Source organism: Strix uralensis, chromosome 4 (genome assembly GCF_047716275.1).
Source record: "Strix uralensis isolate ZFMK-TIS-50842 chromosome 4, bStrUra1, whole genome shotgun sequence".
NCBI classification, from domain to species: domain Eukaryota; kingdom Metazoa; phylum Chordata; class Aves; order Strigiformes; family Strigidae; genus Strix; species Strix uralensis.
In genome coordinates, this window is record NC_133975.1 from 26,153,365 (window position 1) to 26,174,996 (window position 21,632).

The 21,632-nt window shown below is 36.3% G+C and overlaps 1 protein-coding gene across 7 annotated transcripts in view; it reads left to right on the plus strand.

Moving 5' to 3' along the window:
* KLHL5 (kelch like family member 5) overlaps positions 1 to 21,632 on the plus strand; it is a 66,795-nt gene that overhangs the window by 11,793 nt on the left and 33,370 nt on the right. For 3 of the 7 annotated variants that reach the window (XM_074865996.1, XM_074865999.1, XM_074865997.1), the window contains one exon: positions 18,501 to 18,686. In XM_074865996.1, the coding sequence (XP_074722097.1) occupies positions 18,544 to 18,686 (143 nt within the window). In that variant the 5' untranslated portion in view covers positions 18,501 to 18,543. Of the gene's footprint in view, positions 1 to 7,452; positions 7,996 to 18,500; positions 18,687 to 21,632 lie in introns of those variants that run through there. The other 4 variants (XM_074866000.1, XM_074866001.1, XM_074865995.1 and 1 more) reach the window with 3 other exon arrangements.

Consider the following 21,632-nt stretch of genomic DNA (forward strand, 5'->3'; position numbering starts at 1 on the left):
CTGGACAGCTTTTGAATATCTCCGAGGGTGTAGACTCCACAGCCTTCCTGGGCAACCTGTACTCAGTCATCTTCACAGTGAAAAAGTGTTTTGTTATGTTTAGGTGGAACCTCTTGTGTTTTATTTGTTGCCTGTTGCCTCTTGTCCTACCACTGGACATCCCTGAAAAGAGCCTGGATCCATCTTCTTTGCACCTTCCCTTCAGATATTTGTACACATTGATGAGGCCCTCTGCCTCGAGTCTTCTCTAGGTTAAACAGGCGCAGCCTTTCCTCGCATGACAGATGCTGCAGGTCCTTCATCATCGTAGTGGCCCTTTGCTGGACTCTCTCCAGTATGGCCACGTCTCTCTTGTACTGAGGAACCCAGAACAGGACACAGCACTGCAGGTGTGGCCTCACCTGGAGTAGAGGGGAATGGCCACCTGCCTTGACTTGCTGGCCACACTCCTAATGCAGCCCAGGATACCATTATCCTCCTGTGCTGCAGGGGCAGATTGGTGGCTCATGTTCATGATGACCCCCAGGTCCTTTTCTGCCAAGCTGCTTTCCAGCTGGGCAGCCCCCAGCATGTACTGGCACATGGGCTTGTTCGTCCCCAGGTGCAAGATTTTGCCCTTCCCCTTGTTGAGCTTCATAGGTTCTGAAGGCCAATCTTGCTAGTAAAGACAGAGGGCATTCAGTACCTCAGGCTTTTCCATGTCCTGTGTCACTAGGGCCCTGCCCCATTCAGCAGCAGGCCCACATTTTCCCTAGTCTTCCTTTTGTCACCTGTGTACCTCTGCAAGTCCTTCGTGTTGCCTTTGATGTCCCTTGTGAGATTCAACTCCAGGTGGGCATACATTCCTAGAAGTCTTTATATTCCAAGGATTTTTATGAGAAGTTCTGTTTGACATCTGTGATGTTATACACAATTGGGTTCCTAAAATGTTGTGTGTATCTTGTGTAGATGTAACATTAATTCTTAAAACTAAATAGAAGTTCTGTTTTTCATATTAATGAGACATTAATAAGGTTTTCATAAACATTATTTTGGTACTTATAAACTTTGATATGATTCTTATAAGCATTCTGCCTTTTAGTGTGATGACTGTTGGTTTTATACTTTGATCATTTGTGTTGCCTTTCTATGAACCCTGTATTCTGCAACACTATTTTTGAATTGCAATGATCAATTGCACACAAGTAATTCCAGATGAGGTCATACCATTTGTTTTATAAATATGTAATAAAATATGATATCCTCATATGTTATCCCCTATGCAGCTGAAAGTCCTGGGTGGGGGGTGTTAACTGAAGCTGCTAATTAAACAGAAATCCTCATTGAGAGAGAAATAATGAGTCTCCTGAGGTGCCTTTTGGTGTTAAATCATACATTTAGAATTCTCAAGTCTCTATCTTGAAATACTTTGCTTCAGCAGCTTGTGGCATTGCATAGCTCGACATTTAAATACAGTGTAAACTTTTTGCCCACAGACCTCTATGTACTTTTCTTAGAAACTTGTGTAGTCTGGCATGGAGTGTTATCTTGTATTACCTAATCACTTGCAAATCTACTTGTTTTACACTGTTCTTTACCCTTTTCGTTTACACTGTTCTTTTATTGTGTTGTAATCTGGTAGTTTTCTATATGGGTCCTAGTGTAAAGCTGTAACTTTTTACCGAACAAGCATCCACTCTGCTGTTGACGATGTTGGTAGTGTTGTTCTTTACCCATTCTTCTGTGGGTTTTTGAAAGAAACTGAATGCCTTTTGGTGAAATAAAGCTGCTGCTGTCTTGGAAAAATACAAAAATGTATTCTTCAGTTTGCCTGCAAATTTGCCTACAAAGGTGACCTTGGCCATGTTTATATTACCTTGATAAAAGGAAACTATCTCCATGTTATTTTGTTTGGATTTGCCTCAATCCTTCAATCTGTGGTGTATGGCCTTCTGTAGCTTTATTAGGCAATACCTTCCTAAACTGGTTCTAAAGAATGGCTTTACTTTCAGCAGGACTTCTTTAAGTATCTGCAGAACAGTGTTTTTGTTACCACTCTTCCTTAACAGTGACATTTCTAGAGATTATTTGTGCTGGAGTATTGCTGTCTCTAGATGGATGGTTTTACCTTGTTTTCATTAGAATCAGTGGTACCAGTATTTCTGGAGTGTATGAACTGGGAATGAACCTTTTGCTTGCCTTACCTTTGTGTGGCTACTTGAGCATTTTGGTACTGAAAACTGGTTTTGTGATTTGGGGGATTGGCCTTTCACAGTGTTGTCCATTTTGTATTATAAATGAGTTTTAACTGAAAAAACACAGCTGACCCGATGGACTCAGAGTGCAAACTTCTTGTGGGTGAATAAGCTTCAGGGGACTTACTGCACGGTTTACTTAGGAATAGCTCTGCATTATAGCTTTACTTGTAGATGTTGCAGTTCCTGATGATGCTTGGGTATTACTTGGAGAGACAGAAATCAGTGTTAATGTTTTAGTGTTAAAGAAATATAAGTGCCTTGGAAGACAACTATTGTTTTGTGTGAACTGGTATGATGCTTGAGCTAAAAAAATCTAGGATCTGAGTGTAGCCTTCTATTACATATGGAAATCTTTCTCTCTCCCCCCTCACCCGCCCCCCATCTGAATAAAATAAACAGCAAACCAGGCTGTTGCTCTGTACAGGTCTTTTCATGCTACTGTTAAGATGAGTGCTGTATAGTCAGTGTTTCTAAACATATGGCTTGCACCTCTCATGGGAAATGTGCAATGCAAAGTGGCAGAAAGTTGTGTTGTGGTGCTAGTGATTTGGCTGCAGCTCATTTCTGCCAGTCGGAACAATGAATTTAAGTACATACAGTCAGTAACTGTAGGGTGTTTTCCTCTTTTTCTCCTGGATGAACTATACTGTTGCTGCTGTAAGGGTTCTTTTCACATAACCGTGAACCAGAAGTGTTTGCACTTATAAAAAACTTTAGGATAGGAAGAGATTGTTTTATAGAATCCCAGAGCATGAACATAGCTATATTCCTGAAGTCTTTGTTGAGCTGTTTCTATAATTTTGGGGCTAGAATAGAGGAATAGGGAAGAAAAAAGAAAGTAAACATTTAACATTTCTTTTAATGTAAGCATAGTTATAAGGAGAGTTGCAGTTTGGGGTTTGTCTATAGCAGTTTTCTTTGAACAGTTATTGTAATGCCTCAAATTAATATTTTAAGGTTTAAAAATCCTTTTTTAAAACGTGTTAAATTTTGAATGCCTTTTAATGCTGTAAGTATGCATTTGATTAATTAGTGAACATCTTATGGTCAGTGACCCTTTCTTAAGCTTTAGAATACATATCTAGGATCACTAAACATTGGCAATAATATATTACTTTATCACATCTTAATGAGTCTAGTTATGTCCAAAATATATCTTTTTATATTTAATGCTTTTGTTAAGCAGTATTTTTTCAATAAACAACTCTTGCAGTCAAAACAAAGACTTTAATTATTTTGACATTTTCATTCTTAATTGGCACTTAAAAGGATTATTAATATCTTCTAAAGACTAGCTGAGCCTTTATGCCCCTAGATCTTCAGTTTAAAAATGGATATATTTAAATCCAGATGACAGACTAAATACCTTGAAAATATTATATCTTGAGTTGCCCCAAAGTTGAGTGGTGATAGGTTTTTGAAGCTAAAACATAGCAGTGACAGGAAAAATGTTACCATGAAAAGTGGCATTGAGATTCAAATGTTAAAAGTGCCTCAAAAAAGTATTCCATAAACATATTTCTGTATTTGAAAATTTAACTGACTTCCTAGTGAAAAAGGAAAAGTCATAATGAATAAAAATGCTTAGACCTGATTATTTAAATGATAGTTTTTCCATATTTTCCAGTGATGTACATAATAATATTTAGAGTGTGTATATTTCCTCAAAATATATAATATATAGGAGAAGTATCTTAGGAATAAAAATGTTGTATAATTTTAACTAGTTATGCTGGATTGCAATCTTCCTCTAATACTTGTGTGAATAAACATATATAATATCAAAGAATGTCAGTGTAGTAAAGTTTTCGGCTAGTAAAAAAAAAAAGACTTTTATATCTCTGGAGATAAACTGTTCTGGAGATCGTGAAAAGAGCAATTTATAAAGCTGTCATGCTATGTTCTTGGTGTTACCTATTTGCACAATTGCTGATTTAACATACAGTGTGCATTTAAATGTTTACCTTTTGTTCACAAGGCATAATCTGGGAAACTGTCGTGTGTCTGTCCCCTCCCCCCCCCCCGCTAACGGCAGGAATTTATTACTTTGTGGAGCTGCTCATATGAGAGAAGTTATGTACTTAAATTCTCAGGTGCTCCACTCTTAGGAATATCACTCTGATCAGTCAAAATTGTCTTCACAGTAAGCTTACACAACCTCATTAATGTGAACAAGAACTATGTTCCCAAAGAGCACAGTGTACCTGTATTTAAAATGCTGTTATGATTCACCACAAAATAGAAAATGGTTATTCAGCTGCAACAGTGACAAAGTTCAGAAAAAATGGGTATAAGCACTCTTGTTTTTTCATTAAATGAAAACTTGTGCCTTAGTAAATGAAAAAATATTTCAGAGCCCTTGCAAAGTCTGTTTATACTGTGTTTGACTAAGATGGTACTATTCAGCTTACCTTTTTAGGAGGTTTCTCAGAAATGTGTTCATGCATTAGACAGACATATGATGGGAGGCCATAGACTGGGGGTGGGCGTTTGGATTTGACAGCACCAATCACCAGATGACATTTCAAAGACGAGTTTTGTGTGGTCCTAGTAAGTGGAAGTCCTAAAACAGTTCCTCATTTAAGATCTCAAAAGTCTGTTAACTTCCAGCTGGGGATCTGGTAAAAGCTTTTGCATCGTTCATAGTAATAAAGATTGTCCAGAACAAGAAGAGGCCCTCAATTATTTCAGAGCAATGTTGTCAATTTAAACTGAAGAATTAAGTGGCACTTGTCTCATCTTGTCATTTGTAATACAAACTTGCATCTAATTTATATGAAACAGAAATATTTAGGTATTTATGCGGTCTGTCTTAGAACTGTAATATGGGAGAGTGTATAGGGGAGGGAGAGTTTGTATAATCTAGAAGAATGAAAGAAAATAGAAGATGGTTTTGTGTGTTGGTCTCTTAAAAGTACAGCACATTTTGTTTTCTAATTGCTGTTTGAGCCCATAGCTTCACAGACAAAGAAAAGCAGTAATTAGGCCGTATTTCCCAGTAAGTCACAAGAAAGTGCTGAAAAAGCACTAGAATTGGCAAATCTGCCATTGTCTTAGTAGACTTGTACTGGGACAGTTTGAATTTTAAATGAGTCTGTTACACAAGAAAGAATCTAGGTCAGTCCTTATGTATAATGAATTTACCATACCAGCAGTACTAAATGTATTTAAAGCTTACTTTTCATAGTTAAATGGGTAATTAAAATACTACTTCTGTGATGAATGTTAACGTGCTTGTCCTGCTTCTCCACCCTTGATGAACACCTGACACCAACACAAAATGTAAGGAGAGGATAAATTAAAAAATGCTGGTTTGTTATTACTTCTTAAGCTGTACTGTAGTTTCACCCAATTTGCAGTTACACAAATTACGGTGTTTGAACGCTGCAGTCAAGCTTTTAACAATTACCTGTATGTCTACAAGATGAGTAGGGTCTGCATGTCATATCATTTTGATTAAACAACTGTACAGTTTTTATGCTGATCTTTTAAATCATTATCCTTCTTAAATATTTCCCTTTTTGTCTGTGTTTAAATGAAATCCCCAGCAAAGATGGTAATAACTGTATATATTTACCTACTTAATCATCTCACCTTCCAAGTATCTTCAGCTGTTTTCTGGACACGCTGCAAAGGCCTTGGTATACAGTTTCTGGTGGGCAGGATGCTGGCAAGGTATGCATTCTGAAATGCAGCATCTCTTCGTAGAGAACAGCTGGAATGCTGTTTCTATAGAAATGAGCTTTGCTGGCATTTGTGAGAAGCACTTTCATAAATAACTGTTCTGAGCAATGATGGGTGAACTTCTCAGGTTAAAACTAGCTCTTTCAGCATTGTGGTTCCCAAGAAAATAGCATGATCTACTCCTGGCATTGAGTGTGAAACGGAGCATTTGTTATTTGGGTGGTAAAATTGGGCACTGTTTAAGTTTTCATATGGACTCTGCATATAACCTGTTTTAAAGAACACTGCAGGTATCCTAATTACAAGATCACATATTTTGTAGCTCATAATGTTCATCTGAGAGATGATAACTTTCACTTTTGATGAAAACCATAGGTAGAAAAGAAGCACTTCTTAGAAATTTCTTGCATATGTGTCCTGGAGAGTTGAACAAACTAACTGAACTGTGAAGATTGAAAACTTCAGATCTGTGTATTGAGAACTGAAATCCAGCACCTCTTTGTTGTTCTAAAATTGTTATTACTGTTTTCATGTGATTGGAATGAGTCTCAGCACTTTATACCTGACTAGTTCCATTTGTCATAGAGGAAATAGTCTGGTTTTCATAGGAAATGGAAATTGGTCATTGTATTTTGTCCTTTTGGCTTTCTCTTCCTCATTCAAGTAAAAACTTCTGTTGGCTATTTTAATGTTATGTAAATTACCTATCTAGAGGGAATTCTGTCTCAAAGTATGCATCTCTCTTTTTCACTGTTCCATCACAGTTCTTTTAACCTGATCTGGAACAGCTGATTGTATATGATTAGAAAGAAGCCTTTTGAGAACTCATCTTTTGTTGTCTGTTTTGCAGGGGGTGTTTCTGGTGTCTTGGATAGTGACCAGTTAGATTTTTCTGCTTTCTCTTTTAGTGATGTGTAAGTGAATGGAAACCATTAGCTCATTTCAGATAGAAATTTTCAGTTACTGCAGACCTAGATTTGAATCAAAGCACATCAAGATGAAAGGCTCTATAATCCAGTTCTAGTCCCTTGAGCCTTCCAGGCTGTTCTTGTCCTTTTTAAGTTAGTGCATGTCCTATAATGGGAAAAAGAATTATTTACAGTTCAGTTTCTCCCCAGCATAATCAGTTATCTTTGGATTGGTTTTAAGTCTTTTCTGTAAATTTATTCTCTAGCAGTGCAGGAAGAATTTAATCTGGTTTTTGCAGTTTTTTTCCCTGCTGTAGTAGCAAGAGTTAATAGAATAAGAAGCAGAGATTCTAAGATGCAGTACAGGAATTACTTCTCTGTCATTTGTGGTTTAAGGAAAGGGGTGGTATTCAGCTCTTGAAAGGGCCTTAATGAATACTGTTTGGTGTTTTTGAAAGCTAATGGTCAGAGGAGAGCAACAGAAACAGCCTTGGAGCTTTTAGGGTAAACTGATTAGCATTTTTCCTGATTGAGGTGGTTGTTTCACCTCCTCTTTTTATCTCAGGATTTTTCACGTCTATTGCCTTTTGTTTATATTCAAATGCCATACCGTTAAAGAAGCCTTTTTTTATGTGAATGCAATGCTTTCTCCCCTCCTTCTGTAGAAAATCTGCTTGCCACAGACAGGCAGAGCATGTGTTTCTCTTGTCTTGGTTGGGTGCACAAATCTTCTTTTATGTGTGCTGCTTCTTACCCTGTTGCCTAGACGATCACTGGCTTTCACTGAGGATGTCTGGTTCTCGTAAAGAGTTTGACGTGAAGCAGATTTTAAAAATCAGATGGAAGTGGTTTGGTCATCAGGCGTCAGCCCCTAACTCTGCAACTGAAAACCACCAGGGAGACTTCTGGAATAGAGGACAAAATGTCACAATTGGTGGCACAAAGTTTTTAGATTCAGGTAACCTACCTTTAACATCAGTTGGTTACAGAAGGTCCAGCCAACAGGATTTCCAGAATTCACCTCCTTGTCCAATGGCATCCACCTCCGAAATCCCTACATTTGAATTCTCAGCAGAAGACTGTGGAGGTGCACGTTGGCTTGACAGACAAGAAACAGATGATAGAGCAAGTGAAGAAGAAAATGAATCGGACAGCAGTTCATGCAGGTTTATTATTACATTCTTATTATTAGAAATGTGTTTTCATTTCATGTTTACAGATAGCATGCATGTATAAACTAGCCTTTATTCGAGATTAAAATGCTTCAGAAACCTAGCAGCTGCTGTGCATCCGAGACAGAAAATGATTTATAACCAGGGTTCTGTGTGTTTATTAGGACCTTTTTAAAAGGCAACTTTAGTCCATGTGGATAAAGTTGCAAAGGTGGATGCACTCGCTTGTGTTTTAAATAGTACACCAAGTACATGCTGATATGAACAAGGTACTGTTCATTACATGGTAATGTTACAGGATGCTTTCTAAATTGTTTTGAAGTGACACTGATTGTTTGGTTATGCTGAGAATTAGTCCCATGCCAGTTAGGAGAAAACTGTGAACACGTAAGCTTCTTGTGACTCTTATCTGATGTTTCCACATGTTTCTGTAGACGAGGGAGCTGAAACTAAAAAATACTTAAACTATAAATCAAAGATTTTTTTTTTTTTCTTGTGCATATGCAACTTGAAGAATATTTCATCTATGGAAAGCCAACCAATTTGTGCTTTAAAGTGTTTGCAGTTACCCATGCAGGTTTCTTAAACTGTATCAAGCTTAAAAAGAAAAAAAATGGTTTTATCGTGTCTATAAAGATGTTTTGGTGTTCTCTTACATATTACTAAAGATGAAACTGTAAAATATGTTTTTAAATTAGGCAAGTTAATAATCTTTGTTGTTAAGTATCAACGTAATTCTTTTAGTTCCTTTTACTGCATAAATCAGCCATTCTTCACTAAAAGTATTTTTCCTGTTTTATATGCATGTACTGCATAATAGTTAGCTTACCATTTCAAGTAAATTTTATGATGTTTGCTTTCTTGCTTTTAAGATAACTTTGCGATGATACAGCATTTCAGAAAGTATGGCTGTTTATAAGGGTACACTGTTTAATAAAGCCTATTAAGGACAGATCAGTCCAGTTATAGCAGTTCTAGTGTTTTACATTCCTAGGAGAAGAATTTATTTAGTGCAAGGGCAAAGTAGTCCATAATATAAACACTAACTATTTATGGTTTATATAACCTTTAAAGATTCAAGGAAAGGAGGGAGGGTAAAAATGCTTAGGAGTCAACACAGTATATTTGCTTTTATCACTGAATGGCAAAAGTACTAGAATTACAGGGAAAGAAAATCCTGCATACTGGTGCTTTTTAACAGCAGTATTATTGTGCTACAACAACTATATCGCTGTAAATCTCTGAAGTGGTCCTATTTTAAATGATATTCAGGTATGAATTTTTAAATATCTGTGTCACCGGATAAGATATATATGATATAGGTGTAACATCACCTTCCATTTCAGCAACATCTACTTGTGATGTGAAATTTTTATGTACAGCATTACCCCAAATAGGATATTCTCACCATAGCAAGGCAATCAGTGTAGAAAAAACATGTAATTTTAAGAGATAAATGTGTAGATTGAAATTGCTACAAATTTGTTCTTAATTGTAGGAGAAGAATTTACATATGACAAAACTAATTTGTTACTTTGTAGAATTGAAGAACTGCAGATACTTATTTAGGGAGTGTGAAAAGTCTGTATAGCATTGGGGGTTTTTCTTGCAGAGTTGTGTACTACAGGAAAGGCATGTAGCTTTTGAACTTAGTAAACCTGAAGTATCTTTTTAATTATGTACTTAATCATCTATAGCATCTAGAGTTATTCATAATTCCTTTATTGTCTTGTAATTCTTGCTAGTGTGTTACTTTCATGCTTTAAATATTTTACATAAATTTTGAGTTGAGTGTTGGTACAATTTAATACGTAACTAATGGTAATGTAAGAACTTGCTTTGTATTGTTACCTGTATCTCTAGTCTCATGGGGAGACTATACTTAAACCATGTTTTGTTCACTCCTTTTGTTAAGAATATATAAGCTGTTGGGCAGACTATGTGTCTGCCTAACAGCTGGAATTTTTCTGATGTTAACTTAATTAAATGGTCTTTTTTATTAGTCTAAAATATAGTTTATCTATTGACTTCAGAAAAAAACCCCCACAACTTTCACCTATGTAGTTTTCAAAGGGCTTTTTTCCCCCCATGAAAACCCTGTTACCTCCACTAGAAACAAATTGTATGAAAAAAATCAGTTTTTTAAACTTTTTGTAGAAGCTATAGAGTTACCTTGCTTCTTCGTTCCTCTGTAACTTACTGCCCAGTTACAAGCCCTAAAAGCATGAAGTGACAGAAGCAGCTCTATTGCTTTGTGTGTTTCAATCATCCTTCCTCTTTGCCACGTCGCATAGCACAGGCAGAAAAACATTTATATCAAGTCTTTGTCATGATGAAAGCTTTAGATCAGTACATGATTTATTTAGAGGACAACCGCTGTAGAATTCATTTGTTATTGGTATAGAGCTTGGTGGCATAAGGGATAAGCAAATTCCAAGTTTAGTACCAGGTCTTTGACAAAGGCTGCATCTGAGATGCTAACAGATCATCTGGATTCGGGAGTCACAGCTAGTCGGCTATAATGTTGTTCACATGATACTCCTATGTGTTGTTTGTAACCCGCAGTAGCTTGAATGATTGTTTACTGGGCCAGTGAGGTTTGAATTCTTTTGCTGGTTTTTATCCCCTAGATTTCCTCTATTGCTGCCGTTTAACTCTCCTACATTCCTGAGGTCATAATTTTGGATTTGTACACTTTATAAAATTTTCCAACAGCTGTGCAGACTCTTGTATAGCAAATTTAAGCCTATTAGCAATAGATTTGTTTTTCTTAACTTTTTGTGGGTGCTTCAGCAGCAGTTCACAGACCTTGAACGCACAGTGGATATTAAGCTAAAAATACCTAGAGCTTACCTAGTATGCAGAGTATTGTATCTAGTTCATTTCACCCAGGCATGCATTAAAATATTGGAATTACTTTACTGTAGATTTAAGTATGAAAATGTATTCAAATATAATATAAAATATGTATTTATGTTTGAACATTAAATACAAGCAGTATTTCAGAATTCACTAGCTGTGTCTTAACCTTGAGCAGTTTAGTAAGATGTCTGTAATCGATTTTAAGACAAGGTCTGAATGTACCAGGTGGTAGCTACTTTGCAGTATTGCTCTGTATGTACAGTCTTGGAGTTCGTACGTTGTAACTTCCAATCTAAGTCTGCCTCCCGCAACAGTTTTCAATCTACAGAAACCTTTGATATGTCTTTTTTTTCAGCTCAGTCTTACTGACCTTTGAGGCTGTAAGTTCTTTAGGACCCTTGATTGTGCTGTGTATTTCTGTGTATCTCCTATCACAAAATAATGCAAAGGATGGTGGATAGATTGGCTAATTGTGGCATGATAGTAGTATGATACTTAAAATTAACTGAAAAACTATAAAAAGTGTGTCAGTTTTGCTTAGATACATGCATGAATTAAACATAAAAAACTTTGTTACCGAAAGGCAAGTTGTTTCACAGGGGAGAATCTGTAGCCTTCTCATTTCTCTTCTTCCATACTACTGCTAAAATTCTTTTGTTTTCCTCTATACGTTACATCTTCATTTGGGTTTTGTCTGTGCACATTTGAAAAGAGTTAGTGCAGTACAATTAGATAGCAAATATGAGGCAGATTTAATCTAGTAAATTTGAACAGTAGATGTGTGAAGATGAGGTGAGAAGAGGCTTCAGCATGGGCTTTGCAAAGCCACAGGGGATTCCAGCTATTTATTTGGATGGAATGAACTTCCATGCAAGACGATCATATTTTTGCAGTGATTGTCACATGCTTTGACTGCGTTAAAGTTCGATCAGGTATATTTTTCTACTACTGCAGTTCTCGATCACACTGCAGTGTAGATGTATCATGGGGTAGTCTAGTTATTTTCCAGACAGAATGCATGTTACTGGTGACATTTGTGTGGGTATATGAATTCATTGCACTAAATCCAAGACATCTCTTAGAGGTAAGACAGAAGTAAGGAAACATCAGTGCTATAATGAAAGGTCTCGCTGCAATGAAGCATGTACATTATTTCTTATCAAAACTAGAAGCAAGTAAAGATGAAGTAGTATTGGCTTAGCAGGCTGTGTATACATGTCTTTGTTGGGCTAGCACTGCAGTCTGTGCTCCAGTGTCTTGTGTCTTGTTACTCATGCCAGTTAGATTAAGATTTATGCAGAAATATTTGTGTTTGCTTGAACCTGTGCATTTTGATTGCAAGACTGTAGTTCTGGCTATTGCTATAATTCTTTTCTCTAGCATAGAATAAATCGCTAGCCCTCAAGTTCACATGCATGTATAGCCTTACCATGCCTTTTAGTCTACCCGGAATCATTTTTGTCCTCTTTCCATTGTCTTTTCTTATCTTGAATGATGATACACTATATATTTTTAGCAGTCTTAGTTGTTACCATCTATGGCTTCCTCCTTTTATTTATGCTTTTCCCAGCCTTTGAAAGAGTGTCCTGATTTTTACCATGCTTGCTTTTTCCAAGAATCCTTTCAAAATCCTTCTCTTCAACAATCTCCATTCTCTGCAGCTGAGGTTCTTGTCTTACTAACTTTGAAGAAGGGAATAGTTTGCTCCTTACAATTTATAATACAAAATCACAGAAGCTGGCATGAAAGCTGACATATTAGTGTTTTAGTAAGTTGTGTTCTGGTCTCAGTATGCAATAAAATGTCAGCTAGCTTGAAGATAGCAGTGTAAACAACCAAATCATTGAAAAACAATTTTTTTTAAACTGTTTGGAAACATTGTATGTAAAAACTGCAATGCAGGAAGCCATCTTAATGCAGCAAGAAAGTTGCAAAATTAATACTTGTTTTAAAATGCAAAGTATGTATCTTAATACATATCCTAATTTGTCCAAGGGGAGACATACTCTATCTTCTCTAATGTGTATGACCTAAACAATTGACTACCCTAGCCTAAAGATGACTTGAAATTGCAACAGATCTTCTAATGATACTATTACGAAAAAATTACCGTGAGATCATGGGTTTGTTATGCAGTATACAGAATGCAGTGGCCTGTCTCAAAGTAGACAATTAGCTTACCTTTTGGCTGCATGGGACACTTTTTTTTTTTTGTTAGAAAGTCCAGCTACTGGAGATTTGTCTGTTCTAGTAAGACAATTAATGCTTTTGCTGATTTTGAACAGTAGGGATACATATAGCTTATTCATGATTTGCTAGAGTAAATTCCATATGCTTCATTTATTATTACAGAGTTCTGCTTTGATCAGTCAAACACAGGCTTTTGATTTCATTGACATTATTCTTGGGTTTGCATTACAAGAATGTAAACAGGAGTATGTAATGTATAGTCAAAGGTACTATGCGTTTTTTTCCTTTTATTGTCTTCTCTAAATGCAAGGTAGTCGCACCCATTTCCCTGCACATACTTAATCATTTTCATCACTTATCTCAAAACCTCTTTTATTATTTTGAACCTTGCTTTGAATGTGTTTGAGGTGTGAATAAAGCTAGTATTTTTGCTATTTTTCTTCTTTGAAATGTTATGATACTTTTTTCAATATCTGCATACATTGAGATGTCTATGTTTGTTGATTTTCTGTTTATTTACATGTCATTTATAAAGGTAATATTCTTTATGTATGAATTCAGATTTAAAATGTTGATGTCAATTTTTTCATTTTCTGAGAAAGTGGTATTCACTGGAAAGAGTAGTGAGGAGAAAAACGTGTATTTTTTTTCCGTATCTACGGTTTTGCCAGTGTTTACTGCTTCTAATGCTTTCATCTACACCAAGTTTGTGTTAGAGAAACATACGTAAAACAGAATTTAAGCCAATTCTATGCACAGGTTATTCTTGCTCCAGTTCCCATTTTGCACCATTTCCTGTGCATCTATGAAAGCCATTTGGGTTGGTGTATAGTGCTGCCTCCAAATTTCAGTAGCGTAGATAAAGCGTTTGCTTTTAGTTTGGTTTCCTAAAGGGACCAAGTTCATGCAGTTGTGTTCTGCATCACCTCAGCCATTTCCCTGGTAGCTTTAAAACCCATGGACCGTTTTCATCTTAATGTGAGGGTAGGCAGAAGCCTCAGATAATGTCACTCCTCGCAAATGGCAGCTGGTTAATGGAGAGAAACCCAGCTTACTCCTTCACTGAAAAAGGGCAGAATTCATCTGCTGCAAAGCCAGCTGCGCAGCACGGCTTCCCGTTAGTCACATTATTTGCTGTCTCTTGCCTAGTGAAGCAATGCCTTCAGGAATTGAGGGGAAAGGAGAAGAGCTAGACTTGTGGTGATAGATGGAGTGGGAAAAAGAGACAGAGCATAGAAATCTTTTGAAAAACAGACTTCATTTGCTGATTCTGTGAACCAGCCAGTTGAGTAGGCGCAGTAGCAGTATATTTGGGCTATTTTCTCCATCAAGATTTTGCAGAAAGAAATCCCATTGTATTGCTGCCTGACTCCTTTGTCCAGTCAAGGCTCTAGTAACCAGCTGCACTTCAACATGTTGCTTCTGTCCAAAGAAATGTGACTTTTCAATGCAAGGAAATAAGCTGTTACTTGCTGCAAAAGGATAGAAAAGACAAGGTGGTACTTTGTAAGGTCAGATCTGTTACATACCCTTGATCTAACCATGTCACTCTTATCTTGCAGTAAAACTACATTTTTGCAGATTCACAGGATTTCCTATTATCTTGTGGAGAAGTTGACCTTTTTTAAGCGTACAGATGAGGTTAATCTAGATTAGGTGAACTGACATGACAATAGTAGTTTTCAAATAAGTAAATTTACTGCTAATTTTCAGAGATTTTTTTCAGACATAATTTATATAGTTTTTCAGACAAGTATAATTCAGTTCAAATTTTGGATTTTGTTCCTCTCTTTCTGTTCCAAAATTACTAGCTTGAAATGTACATTTGAGTTTTTTCTTAGTCATAATTAAATCTTTATTGCTTCATTTTTATTTCAAAGACAAACATGGAGACATTTAAGCTAAAAGATACCTTCCTAAAAATAATTTAAAATGCATAAAATAAAATGCTTGAAAAAAGTTTGGCAACCTTTGTTATAGCCAAGGTTAATACTTAGTGGAATTCATAGGTTGTTAACTAATAGGTGTAATTGCTATAAAATAACTATTGTAACTGCTCCTTTAAAATGAATCTCAATGCTTTAAAATAATTAAAATAACAAATCCTGTTTATAGGAACAGATTGTACTTCTCCCCCGTAAAATTTGAAAAACACTGATGCCTCTCTTTTGAGTGAGAGAGTTAAGTAAAAGTGGGAGGAAAGAAGGCTTCTATATGTTATGGTTTGGTTTGTTTTTATGTTGAAAACTGTGCTGTGGCTTTGTTTAAGCTACAACAATGAAGCCTGAAACAACAGCAAGGAGGGGTGTGAATTCAGCTCTCCAGTCATCATCATCATCATACATGCTTTTACTTTTGAAACTCTTCTATCACCACTTTACTAGCCCAGTTAATTGCTTCATTGCTTTACAGTGAACTGTTATATTGTGTAGAGCTCTTTATTCCAAACATCCTACTTCAAGAAATAAAATCCTTTAAAAATGAATGGGTTTATAGCATGGCTTATACATAATTTTGATTTCAAAAGGCATACTCTTAAATAAATTCTTTATTAGGCGGAGAAGTTGAAGAAAGCTAGCATTTTTAGTATACAGATGTTTTTCACCAGGATAGTAAAATGTGTAGCTAGCATGGGAAAGACCTTGTACTTAGAGTAACTTACATTTTTACAATCATCCTGAAATTGAACCATACTTAATAGGAATTGGTCAGTGCTAGATAGGATCTTTTTGATATAAATAGGGAAAGAAAAGGAAGACCAAGATTGAAGCTTAAGAATACAAAAAGGAAACCCTACCGACTAGTGTTCTAAGATACTTGTAACAGTTTTTCCACTTAATGTGTTAAAAATGCTATCTTAAATCTTAATTTTAAAGGAATATGCAGGAAGGGTTCTTTGATACACTTGTACGCTGACAGCCTCAGTCTTTAATGTAATTTTTATAGTAGTATGTCAGGTGTGCAGAAGTAACAATACCTCTAGCCAGAGAAAATTCATACTAAAAGATAAATTTGAGTGAAGAGCTAAATCCAAAAGGAGCAGAGCCACCTTGATACTGAGAGCTGCAGGACCTTGCAGCTGGGTGTTTGCTCTGATCATGGGATTCATAGTCAGTGTTAGATACCCAGGTTTCCTCTCTCTAGGTGGAAGGGATGTAGGCCAAGAATTTTGGAAGGCATTTCAGTACTACTGCTGTAAGAGAGAAAAGCAGGTCCTTCCCTTCCTGTTCTTTTCTTACTTGTGTATTCTCACAAGCTGTTACAGCTGTGGCAAACTGAACTGGGAAGGAGATTCATAAAACAGTTTGAGGAAGGAGGGAGACTTGAATTTTTCGTTACCAGTCATTGGGTAATAAGCATAAATAGCCCTTGAAGCTGTATCTTGCCTTTTTTGCAAGTACCTCAACTATTAGAGTGTTTCTTTCATGTTTTCTTAATGGACCAGTGAAGCATAATGTTTCTTTCCTTCTCCTTTTCCTTCTTTATGGAAAATGGTTTGTAAGTTACTGGCTAGAGGACAGGTATAGGGTTGAACTTCTTCAGGTGAAGGAAAGAAGTAAACTTGGCTCTACTGTGTCCTGAATAGCTGCTTTATCATGGGTAGTGGAAAACACACACCACTGCAACTATTTTTCCTTATTGAACAAGAGTGATGACTGCCACTGAGCTCTGCAAAATGTGCACGTGTGTAGTCTTGGGGCTGGCAATAGCTCTAGTGAGGACGTGGTCCAGCAAAGTGCTGGCTTAGTTTTTCCTTCTCCATACAAGTTTGTTACTTCTTCAGTTCAATCTGCACAACCCTTTGTGAATTTGTAATGTAAATCAAATTCCTGATATTGTGTGACTTTTAAAAATCATTATTAATGGGGTCATTTTGAGGAATCTGGGTTAAAATATGGTTCAAACAAAAAAACCCAACCTGTATTAACACAATTGGGATGTGATAAACTGTGATAGGGAACAAGAATTTCCTGAGCATTTTCTTGTTGACCAGCATGATGTTCTTTCCACTTCTGTTTCTTTTGCAGGGTTGCTGGTTTAAGAGTTGCTTTCCCTGAGTACTCCTTGTTCATTCACTGTGAGAATGCCACACAGTTTTGCCAAGATAATGTTTTTTATGGTTACATAGTTACATTTTTCACATGTATGGGTTCCTTGATTCAGTGTCCAAAATGGCCACAAAAAATACTTGTTCCAGCTCCTCAGAGGGCCAGTGGTGGAGCAGGACAAGTGACTCACAGAGGGTGAGAAGTTCACCCAGCTTAAATGAATGGCTAACCACAGCTTCAGAGCGCTTTTAAGATAAAGTCATCAAAGGAAAGTAGGTAGGCAGGTATCTCATTTCTGATCCATTACTAGATTTAGGTTTGTATTAAGTGCTGAATTGCTTGGCCTTTTTAGCTATCTGGGCACGTGAAAACAAAAAACAAACAAACAAAAAACCCAAAATAAAACCAAAAAAACTTACAGATCATTTTCTGCTGAAAATTTAGACTTTGATTTTGAAGAGCTCTGTCTTGAAATTAATATCCTAGGCTAAAGACTGAGCTAAGTCTCTTGGTGGATTTAGCCCTCAGCATGCTGCCTGAGTCCACAACATCTTTATGAAAGCAGGGGTCTGGATGCAGATCTTGTGAATCCATGTCCTTCCAAATATTATGGTAGGTCTAGAGTATTTTTTAAGTTGTCTGCATTGTGGAAAAGTAAGTAGTAGTAAGTTAAAGAACTTTGAGCAAGAAAAGGTGCTTCCCTCAGTGTACATAATTAGGATTCATATCCTTTATGTCCTAGGCCCATGTATTCCTTTTACGTTTTCTCTGTTCCTCTTTTCTCCCAAGCTGCTGTGTGTATGGACAGGAGTAATTTTTCTCTCCATCCACCCTTGCTTTTCCCCTGTGTTGGCTTCTACTCTGCTAGATCTCATTTCAGACACATGAGGCTTCATGCAGTAGGAGTGGTGATGGTTTGTTTTTTTTTTTCCCCTCTGCATGCCCCCACTGTTTTACTAGCTTCATATATGCTGAGTTTTGTTCTAGCCACCTGAGGCTAAGTGAGAAGCAAGACTTTAAAATATGCGACAGGTAGAGGTTTGATTCCTTATTGCATCCTTCCATTGCTTTTTCAGTTTGCAGGGTCTTGGTAGATGTATGTTCTTCCTTAACCATCTGACAACACAATAGTTGCAATTACTGGACTGATCTTTGTGTGTCTGTTAGTTGAAGAGTACAACATTAAATGATTGTACCTTTTTCACAAGTGTTTAGATTAGGTTTGGAGGAAGAGAGAAGGTAAGAATTTGAAGAGAAATAAAATAACAAGGGAGTATATATTAAAACAAATCATGTAAATCAATTTTAAAATCACACTTGATTTTTGTTTTATAATCTGGAGATGGAATTGCTGCACCTTAATATTGTGTGAACTAAGATTTCTGTTATTGTCTTCAGCAGGACCTCCAACAGCAGTCATACTTTATCATCTTGTCAAACTATGGAGCCCTGTGCCTCAGATGAATTTTTTCAGGCTCTCAACCACGCTGAACAAACTTTTAAAAAGATGGAGAATTATCTTAGACACAAACAGCTATGTGATGTGGTGTTAGTTGCTGGTGATCGCAGAATTCCAGCTCACAGGTAAGTTTACTATAATTTGAAGTAACTTCATATTCATTTACAAATGCACCTTCAAAGTCTGCCCTGTGTTTTGTTTAAGAAAGGTCAGAACATCATAAACAATTTAGAATACTTCAAATATGCTTACTTTTTTTAACATTTATCTGGAAACTAAAAGTTAATTTCTGTCTGTTGTATGCAATACAGCATCAAAAATTATTGTGATGTTTTCACATTCTACAATTTTGTCTTCAAGAATATAAGGTATTTGCATAATAATAAATTAAAACCCCAAAAGTCCCAAGTGCACCCTTAGAATATTGTAAGTAGTAGCAGTTTCTGTACCATAGAATGACGTAGAATTATTTTCTTAGATTTAATTTTTTATTTATAGTAACAATTAAGTTGTTGGAGTCATAATTAGCAATAAGGACAGTCTTCTGTCTGCATAAATTATTTTGCTCCCATACTAAGAAGAGTCCTTTGATAGTAGACTACTGAACACTAAGTGTTAAACAGCTAAATTAGATCAAACATTGCCCTATCTGTCATCTGTCTAATTAACAGATCATATAGCATGCCCCTTAAAAGAGGAAAATACCAAAGGTTGTGAAACAAAAGTATGAATAACTGAAGCACGTTACTGTATTTAATGCACAGTATTAATAGTTCGAATAGGAACCTAGGTATAATTAAACTGTGGTTTTATAAGATTAGGTCTACAACAGAAATAGCAGTCTAAAGCATTCCTATTTTCCATTGCTCATTCCTACCCCCACAATGAAACAACAGCTTAATACTGTAATAAAAATAAAAAGATGGGAAGAGGTTGCTAGTTTATTTTTCTTAAAAAGCCAGATCTCTGCTTTTATTCAGATATCCACACTGTTGTGCTGACATGACTGAGGGAATGATAGCATAGGGATGGGAACTGACTCAAGCAGGGAGGCAATTGTACTATAATTTGTTATTGCTCTCAGAGACTTCATTTTATGAAACTTCATTTTTAAGCAGTCAGGACTATCCCTGATTTTCCCAAGTTGATTTAAGCAAATCTTACAGCAGTTACTACTAAAATGGGTGGTCCCGCTCTCCACTCAACACCTTTGTAAACACTTAGAGCCACGTAGCTGTGGATGATGATGAATCTTTTTTGGAGAGACAATAGGGTGAGCAAGATGATTTGGCTTTCCCTGTGGCTACTGAGTTGCGTAAGATTGGTCTTCAGTTTGTTCAAATGAGTTGCAAAATTGCATTGTCCCTGTGGAGAGAGTGAATCAGAAGAAAACAGGGAATGCACATGCCCCTCTGCTGAAGTAATTTAGAAGTTAGAGCTTTGGAGTGCACTAAACAGGAAAAATGGTGATTATAATAAGGAAATAATTTTATTTATGTGGCCAAGGCAGCACCTTTGCAGTATACAGTTCTGAAGTATGGTTTATGTAATAGTTAAAAAGTGTAGGAAGAGTGCAGTGGACAGCTGCGAACATCTTGTAAGAACTGGAAGATTCTTTTTGCAACAAGATAAACAGAGAGACAACATGCTAAAAGGTTCTTTAATGTGGTCTGTACCTGTTTCTCATATATTTAGAGAACTGACTTTGTTCCTCCAGTTTCTGCTACTATATCTATTTCTGTAGTGCATTAGGCATATGCTACCACCTGTTATTTGCTCTGGTCTTCTCTTAGGAGGAGAAACATCTTGCTGTAGTTGGTACATTGTATTTTAAATATGCATGAAAGTTAAGGCCAAAGCAGCACACCTTGTGCTTGTAGCAGGAGGTGGGAGGGTTATGATTGGTCCTTAGTTCACTTCATAATGTTGGAGCAACTTAGAAAGAAGCTTTGCCTTTTGCACGGTAAGTTCTTTCTTTTACTGTTCTGTTTTCACAGAGAAACATAGCAATAACTACAGTCTTCATCTCAGTACATCCAAAGCACCTCACTGAAAATTGACTTTTCTACAGTGGGAAGGATAAACATGGAAATTTTAAATTTGGTTCAGAATTTTACAGAAACTCAGTAAGACGACTGGCTTTATATACTGGTAGTAGCCTATGTTATAAGAAAAAAAATTCTGTAGGATTTTTTACTGCCTGCATCCAAGTTCTAACTTCTTTAGTTTTGACTGCAGGCTGGAGCAGTCAGTGTATTTCAGAACAGTAGTGATTAATGAGAAACTTAATGAGCAACAAAAGATGTATTAAATAGATACTAGCTTAATGGCTGGGCATTCTAAGATGTGTAAGAAAATAGAAAGTTCGCTAACACTGGACAGCTTATTTTTCCTTTTATTTCTTATGAAAGATACAAAGGTTTTTCTTAATATGTGGTCACATAGAATTGGCAAGAAAGAACATTTTTCATTTTTATTATTTATGCTCATGTATAGAGAGGAGTTTTCAGATTTTCTGGTTTGAACCTGATATTTTTAATAGCTCCTGTATTTTTTCCTTAATTTTCAGGTTCTACTTTTGATGATACTTGAGTGTTCTGAGGTATATGATGTATCTTTTTAGAGAAAAGAGCAGTGAGTTTGCTGCCTGCAATAGTAATAAGCACAGGTAATACATTACTGTAAAATTCTGAAGGGTTTTGGTTTGTATCTATTCAAAGAATTCAGTCTATGAGTCTACTACAGATAAGGGTATCACATGTAGTCATGACTTTTCTGAATATAGAATTCTCTGTCATTCTAAGACTGTTTTATCTTCTCATTCTGTGCTGAAGTTACAGCTAAGAACTTATTTAAGAGATCGAGAAGCAACTACGAAAGGGAACAATTCTCCACAAGTTAAAAATGCATTATGTTCCTACTCCTTAACCTGCAGTTCCATAAAGAAATTTTGCTAGACTTTTAATTAAATTTTATTTAAGATTTTCATATCAGGTGCTTTTTCTGTATCCACTGCAATTTCAGGTGTCAAAGTCATTTATTATGTTCCTATTTATTACATTCGGCTAATT